Source organism: Alternaria novae-zelandiae (assembly GCF_023758075.1).
Source record: "Alternaria novae-zelandiae strain BMP 2774 chromosome Unknown scaffold_17, whole genome shotgun sequence".
Lineage (NCBI taxonomy): Eukaryota > Fungi > Ascomycota > Dothideomycetes > Pleosporales > Pleosporaceae > Alternaria > Alternaria novae-zelandiae.
In genome coordinates this window covers 148,536-169,533 of record NW_026056977.1, presented here as the reverse complement: position 1 = coordinate 169,533, position 20,998 = coordinate 148,536, and the positions used below count along the sequence as shown (strand labels likewise).

The following is a 20,998-nucleotide window of genomic DNA, read 5'->3' as shown; positions in this document are numbered from 1 at the left end:
TTCATCACATGCGCGCGTGATCAACGCGGACAAGCCAACTTGATTGAAGAAGGCTGAAAGCATGGCTGGACACGTAGAAGTAACGCGCAATTGGCACATGCAGCGGTGTTGAGCGTCCTTGCGTACACATGAGATTTTACCTGCAGGCTTGTTAGTGACTTGTATCGAAACAAAGCGTTATCAAGCAGAGCGTGTTTGTGGATCCCTTCAGTGATCTTGGTGATAAAATAGTAATCATAGAAATCATATACTATCTATTGCATGTTGTAATCATTGGGAGTGGGGGCGGTGAGGTTGAAGAGTAAGAACTGACCTGTACATGATAGCCGTGTGCAGTGACGGCACTGCAGGCGTATGTCGACATGGGTTTGCAATGAGCAGGCTAACAGCGACGTCGGATGTCAGGTATCTGTTGGCTGGGTATCTAAGCGTCTGTTTTGGTCAGCCCGTGTCGCAAACTCGGCGCGGTAATGAAGCTGAATGGGTCAAGCAAGCTCAGAATATGTAAGAAATTGAATGTCATGACTTCGACGCCGTTAAGAGACCCCGGCGAGGGTCTCCGACGCCGAGCTCAATCGCAAATTATGTCATCCTAGGATGGGGGAGGAGTGTGGAGGTGAGAGACATACCAGTGGAGCTATGAGTGCTGGGTCGGTGCTATGGGTCTTTGGAGTAGTTTAGCTCGGCGCATGTCGCGTCCATCGTGTCTGCACCTGCAGAGCGCATGGTGCGAAGTAAAGTGGTCGTAATAGCCACGTCGACGACTGCATAAAGTCGCGACGGCTGTCGAGTTGAGCGTGGTGCTTCTGCGGTGCCTGCGGTGCTGGAGGAGATGATGGAAGTCGCGCGGTCGCAGAAAACTTTAAGGACGGCGCTAGCGCCAAGGCGCTTTTCGCTTGTGCACGGCCCCGGGCTCACACTGAATTTCGAACCTCCACCGACCGACATTACTTACTCCCGACAAGAACATCAACACCGACTCCTATTTCCGACCGGTACGCTTTCGACGCAGCAATACTCCACGTGTCTCCCCGTCTAACATTCTCTTGCAGCACATATCGACGAAATGGGTGACGCCGAAATTACAACGAGTGCCTGGAGGCTGGTAGAGGTCGGCCGCGTGGTCCTCTTCAACGAGGGTGCATTCGAGGGCCGCCTCGCTGTCATCGTCGAGATCATCGACCACAAGCGTGTATGGAAAATTCGCGATCCGGGTGCTGTTCAGCGGCTCACACAGACATAGGTCCTCCTCCAAGGTCCCTCCGAGAAGGCCCCTGTCCCTCGCCAGGAAGTCGCGCTTGCGAAACTCTCCCTTACACCCATCGTCATCCCCAAGCTTCCCCGTGCCTCGGGTAACGGCCACGTCGCGAAGAAGTGGGAGGAGCACAAGGTCCAGCAAAAGTTCGACGAGAGCTCATGGGCCCAGAAGCGTGCGGCTATCCAGAAGAGGCGGGGACTCAATGACTTTGAGCGCTTCAAGGTCATGAAGATGAGGAAGCAGGTACGTTCTGCCTTGTACCTGTGTCTTCGAATGCGACCATTCGGACGAGACGCGGTACCCCGGATGCGAATTGGGAACACAGACTAACAACAACACAGGCTCGTTTCGAGGTTCAGAAGACCTTCGCCAAGATCCGCGCCAGCGCAAAGGCATAGGTAGTCTCGATGCTGTCGGGAGACAGGCGTTGTGGTGATCGCTGCATGCAGGTGGCATAGAGGCATGACGTGCATTTCATGAGCATTCCGAAGGCGACCTCAAAGGCATTCAAAAATTCAAGGCCTGGTTAAGGGCGAATAAGTCCAATGTTTGGCACGGTGCAATTCGGTTTGGGAACGGTTTACTCGGCTCTCGCATGCATTCCACATGTAGCAAGAGAGTTCAATCCACAAATTCATGAACACACACGAACAGTGCAACTAGAATTGCAATTTGATACCCCCTTTGAAATGCTCGTCCCTGCGAATTGCGCGACATAGGCTGTGAGAGTAATTGTTGCTTGTGATGGGCGTCAATGCCAATTGTGAGAGCTGCCCGCGCTAAACCGCCCACAAATCATTTTTGGAAGCTCCGACCCCAACTCCGCGACGCTCGATATTGCAGCACCACCACCACCTGCCGTCACCCACAAACCGACAAAATGGCCAACCCCCGTATTGAAGAGCTCCCCGACGAGCCCGAGAAGAAGAACGTCCAGATCGAGGAGGATGAGTCAAGCGACGAGTCTGAGAACGAGGAGGGCGAGGTCAACGTGCCCGCGGGCTCTTCCGTCGCCGTCCACTCCCGCAACGAGAAGAAGGCTCGCAAGGCCATTGCCAAGCTCGGCCTGAAGCACATCGACGGCATCACACGCGTCACCCTCCGCCGACCGAAGAACGTGAGTGCTTTCCGCGCAATTGGTGGGGGAGCTGCAGTCAACAAACACGAGATGCGGGCAGACCAGAGACATAGTTCAGGGTACCAGGCTAACACACCTACCAGGTTCTGTTTGTTATCAACCAGCCGGACGTCTACAAGTCGCCCTCAAGCAACACCTGGATGTGAGTCGCTGCCCCTCAATGGCACAAGCCGCCTGCTGACCCCGCACCAGCATCTTCGGTGAGGCCAAGATCGAGGACTTGAACGCCCAGGCCCAGGCCTCCGCCGCCCAGCAGCTCGCTCAGGGCGAGTCCGCGCCCCACGACCACGCCGGCCACGACCACGGCGACGACTCCGGCAAGGGCAAGGCCAAGGCTGTCGAGGACAAGAAGGACGAGGAGGAAGAGGAGGACGACGATGAGGAGATTGACGACTCTGGTCTTGAGGCCAAGGACATCGAGCTCGTCATGCAGCAGGCCAGCGTCTCGCGGAAGAAGGCCGTCAAGGCCCTCAAGGAGAACGACAACGACATCGTAAACTCCATCATGGCGCTGAGCATATAGACCACTCGGGTCTAGGTGTCTGGGTGTAAAAGGTGGATGACGACTTCAAACGCACTGCGGAGTCGAGAGACTTCTGCCTGCTCATGTAAAAGAATCTACCAACATGAATCTTTACGAATCATCGGTGGCCGTCCGGTCCATTCGAAAGCATTGGTGCCCAATGATTGCTACCTTGTCGATATGCGTGAGTGATCAGGAGCTAACCAGTCTAGAAACCTTCCAGTCGCAAGATAGAATGAGATGCGAAGCAGTGGCAGAATGGGGGCTGGCACAACGCAGCTGAAATGTCCATGGGGCCAGACGAGCGACTGCATCTTCCACTTGGCAGTTCGACCTTCTTCTATTGGCGCATATGGCCTCCCAACTCTGCGTCGTGTGGTAGCTGCAAAGCAGCTCTGCGGAATGAGGTGAGACGCAACAAGCATACCTTCTAGCGGTCGATCAACAGAAGTTTAACATGGCGGCTTCCAGTCATGCGCACTCAGATACTAGTTCATGTGTCTTGAGGCTCTTTCTGACGAAGAGCTGCTGACATGCCGATACAGCCTCAAGGGCCAATATGCGTGTGCTGAGTGATGGCTACCAATGGCTTCAATCAATCGCGATAGATTTGTCCAGATTGATATGCCTTTTCCAGGATCGCGGGTCCCGAGACTGAGGGTCAACGTCGTGCTTATGCGCGTGGCTGGTGAGATGGGGATCGTGACGTCCAAGGACATTTCCAAACGTGGAACGCGGAATGCTAAACGCGCAGTTGCTCAGCAGCGGCTTTGTCAGGTACCTCTCGGAATGAAAGCTATCCGGGAGCAGTGTTGTTAGCAATCGTGAATTGCGTGAGGATTGCGAGGTAATAGCGGTGAAGTTGGCGAGGGTGCGATACTCAGCCACAAGCTAACCAGCCACAGCGGCCAAATCCGGATCCCATGAACTCTTCCATCGTCAGCACAGATATGGGGATATCAGCCTCAGCCTCATGACATATTCTGGTTAGCTTCTTTCTCATTGTGTCGAGATAACCAGATATACAACGGAAAGTTGACTTCCCGAACATGTTTCGCACTCTCCGTTAGGATTGCGCCTACCTAACTACTCCACACATCGACAACATCGAGCTCAGCTACCATGCTGCGCGTTGGCCCTCAGCATGGCACTTACCTGATACACGATGTCCTCCGCAATATGCAACGGCGATGATGGTGTTGAAGACGCTGCTAGGGTTCAAGCGATCCACTGTTGCTTACACAGTTGAAACATGTTGAATACACGACCAATGAGCGATCAATCCAAACTCTCGGCATCAAGAATGTGGCTGGTATTATCACAGTACCTTTACAAAGGCTCTTGGACTCAGATCGACCGGGCCGCGAGAGACATGACCAAGTCACATCGCCCTTGTTCATGACCTATAATCTGACCACAGCACTTGTGTTTGGTGTGTCGCAGACCCATTGCTGCAAGCAGACCGGCCTATCAAGAAGACGATGCTAACACTATCGGACCTACATCGAACGCACGGAGGCCTAAAGGGACGAGGGTCATCTCATATTTCCTCGAAGGATTCATAATCTTACTTGATGCTTCCGCATTCGACAATTCACAGCTGCCTTCTTCACCCTTGGCACAGTTGTTTGGGAAGCCTACAACTTCTTATGACGATATGGCGTCGAGAGCTGAACTCATCCCCATGGAACCTTCTTGCATGTGGCTCTCTGTGGATGCCTCGCCACACATACATTGGCTATGAGATGACTATAGCTGAGAGGGCCACTCCTACGACAACATCAGCAATGGAAAAGACCTATATAACACTTTGACTATCTTCAACAAACGATGGACTCATCACAGCAAGCTGTTCTTCCCATACATCCTCCTACATCAACTTCGGTACCCCATATTCAGTTAAGCTCGGCTTCGAATCGCTATTACATGTCCATCGATCCTACATCTTCTACCAATCCCATTCACAGCGAGTACTATAACCCACCACCACGTAGATACCGGGTTCCACAGTTTGCCAGAATGTCTTCCAGCCGAAAGATCAGCTCCGTACGTCTCAATCCGCTATATGACCGTCAACACCGATTGCCCGGATACTAAACTTCAATAGGCCGAAAAGGCACAATACATCCAAGCGCTCCGATCCCACCAGTTCAACACTATCGTTGAACTCGTCCGTGTCGAGCAGGCTTTTGCAAAGCTCGGTACACCGGACTGCAGTGAGCCGATGACGGCGGCTTGTAAGCATCGACAGTACTGGCCAATGTAGATTGAAGACTGATTGTGTGCATTAGGGAAGTACTACGTCGAGTCGCACGGCCTGTTGACCGAGCTTCGCGGACTGACTAGGAACTATCCTTTCAGGTAAGCCGCCCAACATGCATTCAAAAAAGGACAAAGCATCTCCCAATGCATGAGTTAACTCACTCATAGCTCCGACTGCCTAGACGAGGCGAAGCGACGCGTCTACGCCGATCCCGCAAGCAACCGCTCATGGAATCTGTGTTGGTTGGTTCTGAACAAGATACAGACTGAGTACGCCTTCCAAAACCTGCAATAGCTTGCGATTTCGTTTGCTGATTTCTAAATAGCCAGCTGCTGCCATACTATGCGCGTTACCAAGCATCGCAGCCAGCTATGTGGGCAGGTCAGACGCCGTCTGCGGATCAGATCACGCAGCTCACGAATGCTTTTGTTAATGAATGGAACTGGGCACTTGGTCAGATGTTGGGGCGTTGGACACAGCCACCGGCGCGATGAGAATGTGGGGATGTTGGGGAGGCTGGGTTTTGTGTGTAGATGATGGCGTTGATCGCTATCGGGGGTACCGTGTAGGGTTCTGTGTTGTTTTTGTGTCTTTCGTTGCGGTTCTTTACTGTTCACACTCATTTCTACGCTGGCGATATAGATCTCTTTACACAACAAGCTCTTTTGGCATAACCTGCTTAGACCTCTGTTGAGGCGCAAGGCCTCTAGCCTGTCTCCCATCACGCATTCTACAGAATGATCGCGACATAGGTCTGTCTGACTGATCTGACCTTTCTTAGCTCTATTCCAACAACACTACCACCTTCCACGCCCCCGAGCATGATCTCTAACCTCCATTGTCTGTCACATTCAAAGCATGGGTATTGTATTATGGCACATGCCTTGACGCTCGACGTTCATCGGACCGTGTCGCCGTTTCGTCACTCCGATAGCAAAGAACGTGGCTTTGGCAGAGAGCCACACCGCTCCTTCCTCGAGTACTATAGGCTACAATAATAGCTTCCAAGCCTACATGTACCGCGTAGACCCAATGTTCCGCCTGTGAGAGCGGGGTATGTGTATCCCATGCTATATTGATAGGATAAGGAGTCAGCCTTGTCCACTGGTGGATATATTATCGGTGAAGTCTGAACGAATAGCCATCAGCAGGTCTCTCGGCTGGATGCTAGTGTATACGGATGTCTTATCAGCTGCTCAAGTCCGAGGTCGCTTCCCGTTCGTGAGTTCATGGATAAGAGTGCCATGCTATCCATCGTTCTCGGATAGCATCCTTCGTTTTTAACAATCTTTCAACATCACTCAACCCTAAAGTTCTTTCGAGCTTCGCCTGTCCTTACATTTTTTTTGCGCTGAAGCTCCAGCATGGCTTCTTATGATAGAAAAGTATGCATAAATTAGCCTATCACACTCTAAGCGTCAAAAAAGAGAGCCATTGATTCAAGCCTTCGTGCTTGAACGCGTACTACCCCGAGATTCAGCGCTTCTTAGACGTGGGAAGACAAAGAACTAAACGGGGCTTTCTCTCTCTTTGTGGGTCCATCAATACTAATCAGCTGCAGCCAAAAAACCACGGAGATAACCAACCTGGCGATGGAGGCTACAAGGTCCGCAAAAGCTAGTCGCAACTTTCACACATGAAACTTATTAGCGATAGCAAAGATCATCCGACCCACAGCCACGAGATGACGGAGCGCTCGACGTACACTCACCCAAGTCCAACACTGTTACAACGTCGCTAAACTACACAGATCGTATAAAGCAGTGACGGACGAGGTGGGAGGGAGTGACAGCGATGCGCAGAGGAGGAAGCCGTATTATCCGGTTATGGGGACAGCAGCGAGGAGAACATGGCGTTCGTGGCGGCCATAGATTTACATGTAAATTCATTCCGGCTTTTACAACACATAAGTACGTGAAGCACATGGATTGCTTCAGGCCAATGTGTGACATATAGAGCTTGCCTTTGCGGACACCTCGGATACCTTTGCGCTTGTCCCAGGTGGTGTTTGTCAATGAGCATTATAGGATGTACGGTTACGAATCGTTCACGATAAGCTGACATTACCTACTCTATTATAAGTGCACGCTACTCAAGCAAGAAGACATATAGACGTCTAGTGATTCATTACATATAAACATTACATACACATCAAGCCATTACCACCCAAGGTCAAAGCTCAAAGCTCAGAGCATACTCCTCCTCTTCGCCAACTTCTGATACTGCCTCGACGTCCTTGTCTGCCCATCCTCCATCTCATAATCCGACGCTATACTCCCGGGCCTCACAGTCACAGGGGGTCTGAGACTCTCCACCGCACTAGCTGGCCGAAGCTTCGTCGGCGCAGAACGCTCTCTCATACTGAATCTACGTTTGACCGTTTCGGCTATCTGGGCGAAGAAGCCATTCACACCTTTGCCTTCTCTTGGTGGAGCTTCATGGAGTGGGCTGTGGGTATGACTATGCATGTGGACGTGCGGCTGGCCGTGGCCGTGGCCACCGAGGAGGTGGGATTTCTCGCCGGGCTCCATGTATAAGTGGTTGCCCTCGTGGTTTACAAACCAGTTTACCATGTATTGTTTTCCTTCTGGGCCGCCGCCACAAGATCCGGCGAGGACGTGCGATGGGGGCGAGTTGACGGCGAGGGCAAAGAGGTTGGGCGGTTCGCAAAAGTCTGTCACCAGGCCGCGGTGGAAGATGAAGTAGATGAGGACAAAGACGTTCATGGCGAAGACGAGAGCAAGTATGAGTACCCATGCTTTGGAAGCGCCGGGCATGCCCCCGGATGCATATTGTTGGGCTTTGAGCGAGGCGTTGAAGTATTGCGTTTGGTACTCGTCGAGCATAGGGTGGGAATAGTTCTGTGGGTTGTGTCAGCGAATTCGCTAGTGAGGGCTACGAAGTGGCAAGACGCCAACAACAGAAAAAGAAAGAGTTACACACCCAGAACGTCACAAAAGGCGTATCCACCATACTCAACAGCAAGGTGCATCCAGCCAAAACAGCCAGGGCCTCCCCTAAACTGGGTATGGCATTGCTTAGGTCGACCTGAAGGTTTTCTGGATCCGGATTGGTAGGCTTCAATACCAATTGTGTCAATAGTCTGGATGTACTCGCATTTGCATCCATGAGGCCTGTGCCGAGTGACAGACTGTTGGACCAGTCAGTACCTATGTCGCGCCAATTAGCCACGCCCTTTGTATTGACGCTGACTTCTTCGCCCGTCTCGACGAAGGCCTTTTTGTCGTTGGGGTCTTCGCAAAGCGCTTCCATAGTCGCGCCCGAGCCGGTGACATTATGACGTGTACTGCATCCTGGTCTCACCGTGAGGTGTAATTTGCACAATGAGAAGATGCCTGTCCCATCCATGCCAACATCATCTGGTCCTCCTTGTCCTAGCAGGTAGATTGCGGATCGTCCCCAGGCAAAGCTAGTGTGGTTCATGATTGTGTTGAAAGGCAAGGGGTATTTGCCGAAGACGGGCGGCCAGTTCATCGTGGTTGTTGTGTCGTTAACGTCCCAGCCGAAGATGTCATCCACCACAGTTTGGTTGGTTGTGGTCGCGTTGTCCCTGATACCGGGAACGTTTCCCCAAGAAAGAAGATCGACCACCTCATCGTTCCAGGCGTCGTATACAATAGGCTCCAGCTCGGTCCTGTTCATGTTTACGCATAATACGTTCAATACTGGTGACGGCACCGAAGCGCGCAACGAGTAGGTTCCTTCGGAGTTTAGCTCTTCAGGCTGCAGGATTCCGTTTCTTTGGTCGCGGGCAGCAGCGAACACGCCTGAATGAGGCATTGCCATTGTCACATTGTTGATAACCCTACCGTACTTCTGGGAAACCTCAGTAGTGTTGACAATATCGATCCATTGCCCAGTGACCGTAGTGTTCTCGTACAGAAGCCCAAAGCCCTGCGGTCGTAGCTTCTGGATTGAAGTGCCGTTGCCGTTCCTGGCTGATAGATCCCAATCCGAGAGGTAGCGCTGAAAGTTGTGGTATCCTTGGCCAGCGTGTTCCATCTGTAGACAAGTTTCTCCTTGAGCTTTCTGGTCGGTTCGAATGGGCGTTTGACACATTTCCTTGAGGTAGTTGATGTTTGCGAAATCGCTTTTGACACGGCCAGCCAGAACCAGGCCGTTATCCCAATTACCATCTCTTAGCATAGGCTGAACAGTAGCGGCAGCTGCAGATGAGTAAAGCGTCGCCAAAACAGCGCTCAGCAAACTCAGTATGCCCAGAAAAGACAGTCCAGCATACTTTGCAGTCTCCCAGTGGGTGATCAAAGTGCCTATCACAAAAAAGTCAGAACACGCCTCACAAACGATCCACACAGGACATCTGCTTACCTGGTTGAACGACCCACCTCCACATACTAAGTTCCGACAACGTAACCCCCCTCCCATGATCCTTCATAAACGCCCTCCGACTAAGCACCTGCCCAAGGAAAGCCACAAATGCCGTCACAAAAGACAACTCAATAAGCTTGGCCATGACCGTCGTGAGTAGGATAGCATCGGCGGGCGTAATAGGCCCATGGCTAGTAATGCGCCGCCCATAATGAGGGGCACGGATAGCCAGGGCCAAGAAGATGCCAGAGAACAAGCACGAGAACAGCGATATGACAATCAAAGACAAATTGAGCCAGGTGATGCGTGGGTGGTAAAAGTCTCGTGTCGTCGCGCATTCATGAATTGGGCGAAAGTCGTTCTCGTATGCTGACTTGATCGAGGGAGCGGCGCCTCCTCCTCGGAGTCCATCGGTATCAGCGGAATGTATGTATGTTTCGTACTCATTTATGCTGCTGTTGCTTTGCTTTGCGTTCTTGAGTATGCCGTGCCGAAACTCTTCGTACGTGCCGACGTCAGGACTTGCTCTACCAACATCGGGGCTGAACCTGTCTCGTCGCAGATCGGGTGTGGACTCGTTTGAGCTCTTGGGGAAGCCTCCAAAGTATGGGTCGGCTGAGCCTAGAGGCGAGAATGCGCCGGGGCTCTTGGTGGGCGGGCTCTTGGGGCCAGGACCGACGGCTCGTCGCGGGATGGGTTGTATGCTAACGCGCCTGGCGGTCTGCGTTGTCGCGACAGGGGATGTTGCTATGCCTAGTCCATTGTCCTTGCCGCGTTGGAAGCCGTCTGCAATGTCTTCTTCCTCGTCCTCCTCCTGTACGATACTTGGTGTGTTGCGACCGACGGCGGTGGTATCGCTCTGTAGCCGTGCGTAGTGCGGTCGCGCAGGCGGCGGGGTAGTAAGCCCGAGAGTATGGGAGTTGCTGGAGAAGCCGAGCGAAGGCAGGGCGGGCGTGTTGTCTGAGCTCTCAGAGAGGTCCGAGGACTCCTGCATGAGTGGCCGGCGGTCGACCATGATGCCTGGCGGATAGCGCCCCTCTTGCTGTTGCCTACGTTTCAGCCTTCTCTTCTTATAGTGTTCTTGCGGTCGGTATTGGCGGGAGGCTGCGCGAGGCCGCGTTTGTATGACCTGGGGCTGCAGGTGAGCGGCTCAGCTTGGATGCGACGGCAAGACTTCACGACAGGGGATCGAGGAAATAGACTGTCGCAAAGAGAAGAGACGACATCGCAAGGTTAGTCGGCGAAAAGCCTGAGGAATAAGGCCTCAAGGGATGACCCGACTGTCCGCTGCGGTTGCACGCACGTTCAGCTGTCTCTGGGCGGCTGCACGCTGTTCGCTTGTGGCGCTTGATTATGGCCCCCAAACTACATCCAGACCACTCTGCTGTGCCTCGTAGTGGTCCATAGTCTCCATAGTGCCTCTTCTAACCGGTAGCGAATGCGCAGCTGTCAATCACGGCTGCTTGCGCTTTGTGAGCATGTCTCGCCGTTCGGCAAGCTTGACGAAGCTTGTGTCTCCTTCTGCAGTTTGCAATATGCCCTGCGCAGCACTGCAAACAATCATTGCCAAGCTGTAGGCAGACGACATCAGGGTGTCTCAATGGGCCTGGTGATGCGTGACAACCCTTGGGCGGAATCAATCGGGTTTGGTGATGTGGTACATGGTGGAGTGTTGGGGTTCAGCCCCTCCACGCGTCGCGTTGTGAGCTAGCAAAGCACCAACACGGGACGGGCTTCACGCCTGCGTTCTACCCGATAGCCTTGACATGCTCGTCTACCAAACACTTCCAGTCCGCACTCCCATAATAAACCGTATGCCCATCATCATGCGTCAACTGCCCCGTACTCTGCACCGTATCTCCCAGCTGCCAAAACAAATCCCCCGCCATCCCACTATCTCTCAACGACAGACTGGTCTTCTGCCAGCCCCCCTCCACAGGACAGTGATCCTCCTTCTTGGGTACACCATATTCTTCAAACAGACACGGTTTGTTGAGCTTTCCACAAATCCGAGCATGCGCTTCGATCCAGCCGTCGCCAAATGAGTTGCTTACGCCCCAGCTATCTGGGTACAAGTGGAAGGTGCCGAAACTTATGTTGCCCAATCTCAAATTTGCTTCCCAGTCTATGCCTTCGGTGTACTGGTAGGGGTAGGAGCCGTCGCCTGTAAGACCGAAGCCCTCATCGCCTACGGTGATCATGTGGTCCGAGTCGAGAGAGCGGATGTAGTCACTCGTTTGGCGGATCCAGTTCGTGAGGACAGATGTCTGGCAGAGGCTGCAGCGCGGTTCATTGGCCAGTTCCCACGCGAACACAGCGCTGGAGTTGCGATAACGCGAAATGACAGCTTTGATGTACGCCTGGTACATGGTCTGGCATTTAGTCGCTGTGTACCATTGCGCATTGCTGATTACGCCACACGCGGAGAAGTAGGCGGCCATGCCCCCATAATCGGTCCAGTTGTTTACAAAGTTGATGATAAGTTTGATTCCATGTTTTTCTGCAGCATTGACCACGGCGTCGAGGCGCTGGAGACCATTTGTGCCTGTGTTGATCGTGGCGGTAGATCCGGAGAAGGACTGGAAGTATACTGTGCCGGATCCTGGAATGGTTTTGACGTCGTTGAAACCCCATATCCGGAGTATCTTCTGGCCTGAGGTGGCTAGGTGGCCCATGATTACGTCGACATCGTTATCGTTTGTCAAGAAAGGGATCCAGTAGGAGTTCGTTCCAGCGTAATCTGATGACAATATGAGTGGTGCGAATATGGCTAGCGGTCTATCGACTTACACTTAGTCACACCATCAATGTTGAACTTGAGACCATCGGCTTTTGAGATGGAGGCTCGCGGGGACAGATCGATTGCTGAGGGCAACGCTGTCGCAGCTGCGCCTAGGGCAACTATTGGGAGTATCTTCATGATGCTGAAATGGGACTTCGGTTTGGGCGAGTGTGCAGCCATTGCTATGTAGGGCTCGCTACCACAGAACTTATAGGAATCCGTCGCGACTACGCTCAATACTTACTCGAAGCGGAGCGGCACAGGGCTCTCCGCTTTGGATTGGATCACGCGGCAATCGTAACTTGAAGTGAGTCTAGTTGTGGGGTAATATAGTAGCCAAGGTCCTAGCATGGTCGTAATTGGTGCACTAGAGACGAAGGGGCTTCCTTCCAATTACCATGTTTGGCAAGAATGCATCGGACCGCCAGCTCCCGCATTACATCGAGTAGATTTTTATATCTCTGGAAATATGTGAGAGGAAAATAATCAGTAATCGCGACAGTTGCGTAAAGCATATAGCAACCACGGAGGCGAAGTTGCAGAATTTCCCCGCGGCTAACAAACCATGCAATGTATTCGGCACAGACTTTCCGAGAAACAGCATGAACGAAACAAGGATTGTACCCGGCAGCGGAAGAAGCGATGAAACGAAACAACTGATAACGAACCAAGAAAGACTCGATAGTAGGAGAAGTTGTCATGACCTTTGTTAGGTAATGGAAGAAACATTGGCGAGTCGGCTGGAGTAAATTGCAACATAATTTTGCACCAAGCTCTTTCGCAGGCTCCGTAGGCGTCTGGATAGTGTTATCTTTCTTGACGTTCGTAATCGCACAGTCTTGACTTTGAGTGGAGCTGTGGTGGAGATGCACAAACGTCCGTTGCGCGCTGAGAGGTGACAAGAACAAGCAAAACGCGGAAATGCAAATCCGGGATGAGCAAAGGTCTCTAGATGAGAAGGTGGCAGTATGATGAGGCGAATGCGAATGCGAAAGATGACTAGCAATCAACAGAGCCGATCAAACGATAATGCTAACAAGGAGCACCAGGTCCAATGCGGTGTCCAGACGATAATGAACTTGATTAATCGGCAGTCGCCCGCTGACAAAAGCAAGCAATCCCAGCGTTCGGATAATATTAGGGAGAACGGGAGAAGTCGTTGAGAAGAAGAAAGCCTTTATCCCGACTTTGCCCTGCCGCTCGCTTTACCTGGATCATGTCGAGCATAGGGCTGCAGCGACGCACGTGCGCGTACAAAGTCTGCCTGCATGTCCTGGAGCTGAGATGTGTCAGTGCTGGTACTTCCATTTCACATGCCATGAAGTCATATGGGCCAAACCATGTCAATGTAATACCAATGATTGGCGCCGAACCCATGTACTACTGAACTACTACGGCACTTCGTGTCGAAGGACCAAGGCAAGGATAGCGATGGCGAAGTTTGGTCCTTCTATCTCCACGCTAACGGTCGCGAGAACGGTGCTCGGATCAGATCCACCCTGTTATTTCATCATTTTTCTTGCTTTCTGAAAACCAACATGCATGGCGTAACCTGGGGAGATTTGCTGACGGCGTGTCGTTCGTAACGAAGGCGCCCAACTCTGCACCAAGTGGTCTGGATTGCAGGCCTTAGTCGAGCAGTTTGATCCGGGCGGTGATGGCATGGCAGACGCGACCGTGTGGTACGGACGCCTAGTGTGGGGGTAGTTGGAGCTATACAACATGGTGGACGTCAACGACGCCGCCAACTGTCAGCAAGTCAGATCGCGATAGTGAGCAACCACCGGTGAGTAACCTGACGTGGGCGGTGAAAGATGGCGAGTCATCCAATAGTGGGACAACCATTCGGAGTCGGGGTTCTTTTCGGTAGGCGCCTTTCCAACTCGGAATATGCATACAGACAGTCGCATGCTCGATGATGCAGTCGACCTTGATCTGGCAGCGGTCGCGCATTGTTTCCCATGCCGTGCAACCCGCATCTTGCTTATGGGCTGCAGAGCTGACCTTGTGTAGCGGTACACAGAACTAAGATCTGAGCTAGTGCCGTCGCGTGGCGTAACCAAAGTACAGGCAGCGTTGGGAACGATGACCACGAGTCTGGTGTTGCATGTCTCAGTCCCACGCGAGGCGCGTAAGACGTGGGAACTCGAAGTCGAAAGCGCACGGCGTAACTTGCCGTTCCAGTTAGTGCCCCGCAGTGTCGCCGTTGGAACCAGAAGAGGATATGAGCAGGGACGTCGTACTAGATGAAGCAAGGAGAGGTCTGCCCTGGGGTGCGTTTCAGGCCCAAATTTGAGGATCTGGCTTTTGAAAATTGAGACAAGAGGGCAAAGCAAAGCGTTGTGGTATAGCATCCCACACATCAGCTCTCTAGGATAGCCCTGGAACGTGCTGCACATTGAGGCTCGGGCCGGTTAGGGCCGGAAATGTGACCTGGACTATCGAGTCTGACCCCGGGTCCGCGTACACGGTTGATCGACCATAGCGGCCGAACGCGTACAGTATCGAATTTTCCGCGCTCGGCTGCGGCAGAGGCCTCTTAATTGCAAGGATCCCGCACCTCCTGAATAATCTTCGTGTTGGTCAGGCGAAACCATGCGTGACCGGTCGCCTGGTGCTGAATTACTGAATGACCTATATTGTATTTGTACGACACATATTCGTTAAGAACGGCTGCGATTGGAAAAGCAATCGCATCGTTCCTAGAATTACTGAACGTGGTGTTGCCGAAGACTACCGAATGTCCGTGCTGGAACGTTCAAATGGGCGTACGGCATGAAATTTGACAGCAAGAGCTGATCGTCCTTCGTCGGTGGCCCACCACCAGGGCGATATGACACGAGAACCAACGTCTGCCAGGAGGTTCGTGGAAAAACAATAGACATGAGAAATTGCCGTTCTTACTCGAGGTGCTTTCTGCCAATGACATCCTTTGGAGAATGACGCACAAGCATTTCAGCCACCGCCGATTCCGACTTTCTAAGGCCCGAGCCCTGCGAGCACCGTCACAGTTCCTCACCTCAGCCTCCCTCAAAACAAAATCCTGCCAAGACTAGGCGGAAGCGGGGGGTAGACCGCGGTGCCCTAAAATCTCCCGCTCCTCTTGCTTCCTGTGATTCCAGAAACTAGCAGGCTTTCTTTGAGCGTCGTTCGTTGTCCCCAGGTCGTCCAGTCGCCATGAGTATTCGGATAAATGCGACGGTCCAAGAGGCCCGAACAGCTGCAAACCACAGCCAGGAACAATGGGACCGATTCTACGTAGGTATACTCTTGTCGCAAGGGTATGCTTGGCTAACGGGACTAGTTCATAACCAAAGACGAGGCCAGGCAGCTTGCAGAGGCGCACCCTGACTGGAAAAGATGGATCCTCATCCCCGCGAACGAGAAAGAACAAATGCTGGAGAGGATCAACGCCCGCCTGAGTGCTGAAGGTATCCCACCTGTCGAGATGATCATCCTGAAGTGGCGAGTGTCGCAGTTACTCCGAGACATCCAGCGGAAATATGGTATGTGCATTTGTGCCCAACTCTGGTGACTCGAGGTAGCGGTCGGCTACGGTGACGCCCTATACAAGTACATTAGCTGATTCAAATGACTTTGCAGAAGCCGGCAGCATGCTACAAGGGATGCCAGGCACGAGCTCAGGGTCAGGATCGGGGTCACCAATACAAGTCCAGACAGCCCAATCGCCTCCAGACAGCAGCGTTCAGTCATCGAGCCCACAACGAACGGAGTATTCACCAAGCGAAACTCGCCCATACGATCCAATACGGGATGTGTAAATCCCAAGCCCCCGGGAGGAGATTTGTCTTTCACAGCGCGCGTTCAAAGTCGAGAACAGGAACACCCGACGAATATTTGGTATTCGAGCCTGATACCCCAGACCACAAAGCGCGGCGTGCATAGCGAGGAAAGAGCAAACTAGCGAAACCACCTCACGAGGAGACGGAGCGCCATAGGATCCAGCAAGCTATCTTTGTGCGATCGTTGTGGAGGCTTCGAGGAGACGCATCGGCAAGAGACATCGCGTCGAGCGAAGCGGACTATACAACCGCAGCGTTCCATGCGGCTGCACCGAGCGGGCTCGACTCGGGGTTGTGTATAGTGCTCTGGTAGGTAGCCTGGGCAGTGCCGAGGGCGTCGTGCGCTGCCCAATCCGGTATTTGCCTACTTCCAATGTCTCTTGCTTGCTTTTCCATGTACCTGCAGCTTTCCACACGTCTCAATTCCCCGACGCTGGCTACTCATTGTTGATTGGCACGCAGCGTGCATCTGGCCTTGGCGTCGTGGCTTTTCCGTCCCCGTGCATTGTGCATACAGCCCAATCTCGAAAGAGTCGGAAACAATGACGGTTCTAGACCGCGCATGGCATTTTCTCCGGTTTCTTTTGGCGTTTCCTTCTCGACGCTGCCCTTTCGCATGTCTCAATCTAGGAACAATGCATTCTAGTATTGGACGCTATCAAATTTCGTCTCCTGTTGTTCCAACGAGGTATACTCATTCGCTGCTAACAATAGAAGAAAGAAACTCTGGTGTATGTCGTGTGGGCCAGCGTCGCAGGGTAGGGTCGCTAAGCGTCGAGTCGTGGAGCGAGTGGGCGAAGCGGTCTTGTATGACGCAGCTGAGGGCAGCTCATCGGTGTGTCCTTCCGAGGTCGGCTAGGCTGATCGATCGTTAGATGCTCCTACTGTCTCATGAGCTGCTCACCCCGCTCGTCAAAGGGATGTGATCATCTGCTTGACAATCCTGGCCATCGCTGGAAGCGTGAGTAATGGATAATCATGGCCTGCAGAGTTGGTCGGGCATCTCTGGACTTCCAGGCTTGTAAGTCCGAGGAGGCTACCGGCGTGAAGGTTCAATGCTTGCTTGCTGGCCAAGGAGCGTGTGCGGGAGCGTTGTGACATCAGAGGGGAGCCGCACGTCTGTGTGACGACCACGCCATCGTGTTGGAGGTTCCTAGAGGATGTGGCATCGTAGATGATGATACCGAGCCGGATGACAGCTTGATGAAGAGGGTGAAAGGTCGTGAGGGCTGGAGACAGAACATGTCCGACGTGACTGCCTCCAAAGTATGGTACCCTAGCAACTAGTACTTGCCTCATCCATGTCAAAGGGCAGCCACACCCACTTCTCATCTTCAAACTCTTGTACACAACGGCCTCCTGTACTCTCTACATCTCCCAGTGTCCGAGATTCGACTGCGACACGCGGAATGCATCCCACTATCACGCGTCTCACACGAAGTGAACTAGGGGGCACAGTCGCCACTACCCGCATCGCTTTACCGCGTCTCTCAGCCTCTTGCATCTCAACACCGGTAATGACAGCTGCAGCGCCTCGCAGATCTGTCGAGAACTGGGTTCAACAAGGTCAAGAGGCTTTGCCAGACCTTTTTCAACAGAGCCGAGCCTTCTGCGGATGACGCTATACGTCGCGCACCCAAGACAGTACTAACGACGGGTCAAGGCTTCCAGTGCAGCTTAGTACAGAATATCCATTGTACTAATCAGTTTTGTTCTTGTGCAGGAAGCTTCGTTGTTCGCCCAAGAGTCGTTCACTCTGGTGAGCAGCCAAGACCCACAATGGAAGGAGCACTAGCCGCCGTTTGACAGCTGCTTCTTCCCGTAGCCTGGTCCAACACCGGCCCTACTCTCCCGTCAGAGATCAAGCTGCATCGTGCAGGCTGACGGGCTTGTCGCGAGCTGCCTGCTGGGACCTTCCATGGAAATCTTGTCAGTGCGCCGTGGCCGTCGAGACGAGATCGCTGGGTACTGGTGACTATGTGCCTCGCGCCTGAGCATCTCCCCAGCATCAGCGGTAAGTGGAACTCACAGACGCATCGTATGTTGACTCCAGTGTCCATGTTGTGACACAACAGTAGTGCAGCGGAGTGACACGAGAAGTCTTGTCCCTCCGACCTGCGCCTTCATCGTAGCAACGATGCGGACAGCTCGGTGACCCCTCAACGCAGCGGACCAACGTCCGTCACCGAATGCAGCTCACTGCATACATGTACCCACCATACCCACCTCGAACGCGCCGTGCCCATATTGACGGCTCCACCCGTACCTCATTACGATCACGCGAATACGCTCGGTAGCGCGGCCTCGACGGCCATATACACTCTCGGTTGGAATGAGGCAGTGCTGTCGAGCCGCCTGGGCTTAGCATATACCGTTAGGCTGGACTGGACAGCTGCCAGGCGCAGCTTGATGTACCACAGTGGAGCCTCATGCATGCTGTATGCTGTGTCTTGCAGAACATGTATTGCTACAGCCACGTCGTAGTACAAGGGACAGGGCCTTTCTGAGGATAGATGTCTTGAGTTGTCTGCTGTCATCACAGCGATACATGAATCGTCATGGCAGTCCTTCTCAGTCCTCATTCAGACGATCGGCGCCGTTAGATCGGGCTATCGCTTGAACTCCTCCGCTCTGCCATGCCCAAATGAAGCTATGGAGCGGCAAGAATGCATCACGCCACACATCCGGTACTGAGAGCCCTGGCTACCAGCTGCGCTAGGCTTTGCTGCCATTGCTGCATACGTCGAAGACACGCATCGTGCTGAAGGTACTGGAAGTATCATAGCTCATGTGCGTGTTGATATTGAAGTGAAGCAGCACAAGACTCCCAAGTACCCATAACAAGGGGGTCGCGACTGGAATCTGTTTCCTAGGCACCATGGCACCAGACAATGCAGTCGTAAAGATATTGTAGTGATCATAGACACAACTGGGCAAGGTATCTATAGTGTTTCTCATAACACAATCTAGTACTAGATAGTATTTGACAGAAGAATGTCTCTGACTCCTGGAATGCTCTACTCCCTGAACGTGTATTGGCCACCATATTGTCGCTTACATTGATGAACGTAATCATGTCTCACAGCAACATCACGTTATTTGAGGTCAAACAATGAAGTCCGAGAAGAGTTTAGACAATCCCTCTTTGTTCGATTTTCGGACTCCAGTCGGCCTATATCGTTTCAGACGTAGCAAGACATCACTCTAGCCAGATCAGTCGACGCTCCAAAACCCCCAAATCGAGACGTTGCCCAATCGCAGGTGGACATAGTGTCCTGGTATCATTGATATCATAACCACCGCCAAGCGTAGCTAGCCAGAGACCATAACAAGTCTCCTTCCGATGCCACCAAAGCTTCCATGTCATAATTCATATTCCCTATTCCCCGTCCTTTTGCCTTTTTGTATTCGTGGTGGACCTAATCTGACCAACTACCCTTGCATACCAAAGCCAGGCTCAATACCAGCCTGCTTCAACGCCTTTGCTTTCCGCGAATCCGCCTCTTTCTTCTCTGCTTTTTGGGACGCCGCCAGCGCGCGAACTTGGTCTTCTTCGGCGAACATGGCGCCTTTGGGGTGTTCTTCTCGGTCGAGGTCGACGGTCGCGCATATGGTGACGTTCTCGCCTCGTACGGTCATGACACCGGGGAGCTTGACGTCGTGTATTAGCCAGCGGGGCACGGAGAGGTCGGAGGAGGGCGATGCGTCGGGATTGCGGGCTGCTATTCGCTCGTAGCATTCTGTGAGGACGAGGTTGGCTGGAGAGTGTTAGCTGGGGTATCGATGACGCGGGGAGGGTTGGTGGTGGACGCACCGAATTGGTCGTAGGAGCGTAATATGCCAATGTACTCTTTCTCGTCACGTAATAGCACGTCGACCTTTTCTGAATTGTGTCAACGTCATGTCCTCTCAGACTCCTGGCTAGGTGTGTCCATACTGTCCACCATGTCTAATAGCATTGCCGATGTCAGGAAGGCCTGCGGTGGGAGGTCGACGGGGAGTACAGGGGGCGGCGCCTGCCCTCGTGCACCACCGAGCATGTTTGCATGTTGTGGTGGTGGAGTGGCACTGTATACGCCTTCGTAACCTGGGGCGGTATTAGCACTGCGCCATTGTGCGTGTCGGCGGGGGTCGTGGCTCACCAGAAGACGGCGAGGGCCCGCGTGGAATCTCGGAGCCCGGGGGTTGCAGCTGTCCAGGTGCCTGCATGGAGCGCTGGAGCATGGCGTTGAAGTCCGGGCCCATGTTTGGGGCACCTCCAGCGGCCGCGGGGCCTCGTGGTGGGCGTTGGTTGTAGGCCATTGTGGGAGGTTGCGCAGTGAGTCGGGCGAGAGTAGTGGTGTTGGTTTAGCGGTTGCGAGGGGGCGATGGGTACGGAGCTATCATGGCGAGGCGGCGCATACAATTCTACCTTCACTCGCGTGTTTACGTCGTTGACGCTGCCCGAAATCGCCAACCACTCACGTATGCCAAGCCCCGCTAGTCATGAACTCTGGATGGGAAAGACGTCTTGCATCATCCTAACTTCTATCCATTTGTCGCTACGTCTCATTGCCTAGCTATACTCGCTCATAATACGACCTCGGGAAGCTCCTCTGTTTAAGTTCGGGGTTGTCGGGAAAGAATTCTCGTGCAAAGATACCCATTTGTTCACTGAAGTAGAGGAGCTCTTCTGCGCAGCCCTCAGCATCCAGATCAACGCCGTCTTGAGGAAACATCGATATCGTGTAAATCCCAGTGGACATTCGAGTTCTTCATATTAGACTGTACACAATTCTCGACTTGTTACCCAGTACGTGTCGTGCGGTCTGAGAGACTGGACAACACTCGTGGACGAATCGGAGCTGAGCTACGCCGCAAGAGAGCTCCATTTAGGGCGAG

The 20,998-nt window shown here is 53.0% G+C and overlaps 7 protein-coding genes across 7 annotated transcripts; 4 read left to right on the top strand and 3 right to left on the bottom strand.

Moving 5' to 3' along the window:
* Positions 1–1,066: 1,066 nt before the first annotated feature.
* On the top strand, positions 1,067–1,656 carry J4E88_007866 (uncharacterized protein; the record flags this gene model as incomplete). Its single annotated transcript, XM_049401481.1, has 3 exons — positions 1,067–1,192; positions 1,244–1,501; positions 1,600–1,656. 3 exons carry the CDS (start codon positions 1,067–1,069, stop codon positions 1,654–1,656), a joined length of 441 nt encoding a protein of 146 aa, XP_049252554.1.
* A 482-nt stretch (positions 1,657–2,138) lies between these two features.
* On the top strand, positions 2,139–2,919 carry EGD2 (GAL4 enhancer protein; the record flags this gene model as incomplete). The annotated part of the gene is made up of 3 exons (XM_049401480.1): positions 2,139–2,375; positions 2,480–2,538; positions 2,589–2,919. The coding sequence occupies 3 exons, from the start codon at positions 2,139–2,141 to the stop codon at positions 2,917–2,919; spliced, it is 627 nt and encodes a 208-aa protein (XP_049252553.1).
* Positions 2,920–4,938: 2,019 nt separating this feature from the next.
* J4E88_007864 (uncharacterized protein) lies at positions 4,939–5,676 on the top strand (the record flags this gene model as incomplete). Its single annotated transcript, XM_049401479.1, has 5 exons — positions 4,939–4,965; positions 5,027–5,156; positions 5,211–5,280; positions 5,350–5,451; positions 5,508–5,676. The coding sequence occupies 5 exons, from the start codon at positions 4,939–4,941 to the stop codon at positions 5,674–5,676; spliced, it is 498 nt and encodes a 165-aa protein (XP_049252552.1).
* A 1,692-nt stretch (positions 5,677–7,368) lies between these two features.
* Positions 7,369–10,758, bottom strand: J4E88_007863 (uncharacterized protein; the record flags this gene model as incomplete). Its single annotated transcript, XM_049401478.1, has 4 exons — positions 7,369–8,043; positions 8,126–9,369; positions 9,560–10,581; positions 10,754–10,758. The coding sequence occupies 4 exons, from the start codon at positions 10,756–10,758 to the stop codon at positions 7,369–7,371; spliced, it is 2,946 nt and encodes a 981-aa protein (XP_049252551.1).
* Positions 10,759–11,280: 522 nt separating this feature from the next.
* J4E88_007862 (uncharacterized protein) lies at positions 11,281–12,452 on the bottom strand (the record flags this gene model as incomplete). Its single annotated transcript, XM_049401477.1, has 2 exons — positions 11,281–12,272; positions 12,323–12,452. The coding sequence occupies 2 exons, from the start codon at positions 12,450–12,452 to the stop codon at positions 11,281–11,283; spliced, it is 1,122 nt and encodes a 373-aa protein (XP_049252550.1).
* A 3,039-nt stretch (positions 12,453–15,491) lies between these two features.
* Positions 15,492–15,849, top strand: J4E88_007861 (uncharacterized protein; the record flags this gene model as incomplete). The annotated part of the gene is made up of 2 exons (XM_049401476.1): positions 15,492–15,572; positions 15,619–15,849. 2 exons carry the CDS (start codon positions 15,492–15,494, stop codon positions 15,847–15,849), a joined length of 312 nt encoding a protein of 103 aa, XP_049252549.1.
* Positions 15,850–19,549: 3,700 nt separating this feature from the next.
* Positions 19,550–20,419, bottom strand: J4E88_007860 (uncharacterized protein; the record flags this gene model as incomplete). Its single annotated transcript, XM_049401475.1, has 4 exons — positions 19,550–19,875; positions 19,932–20,000; positions 20,055–20,204; positions 20,260–20,419. 4 exons carry the CDS (start codon positions 20,417–20,419, stop codon positions 19,550–19,552), a joined length of 705 nt encoding a protein of 234 aa, XP_049252548.1.
* Between the last annotated feature and the right edge of the window lie 579 nt (positions 20,420–20,998).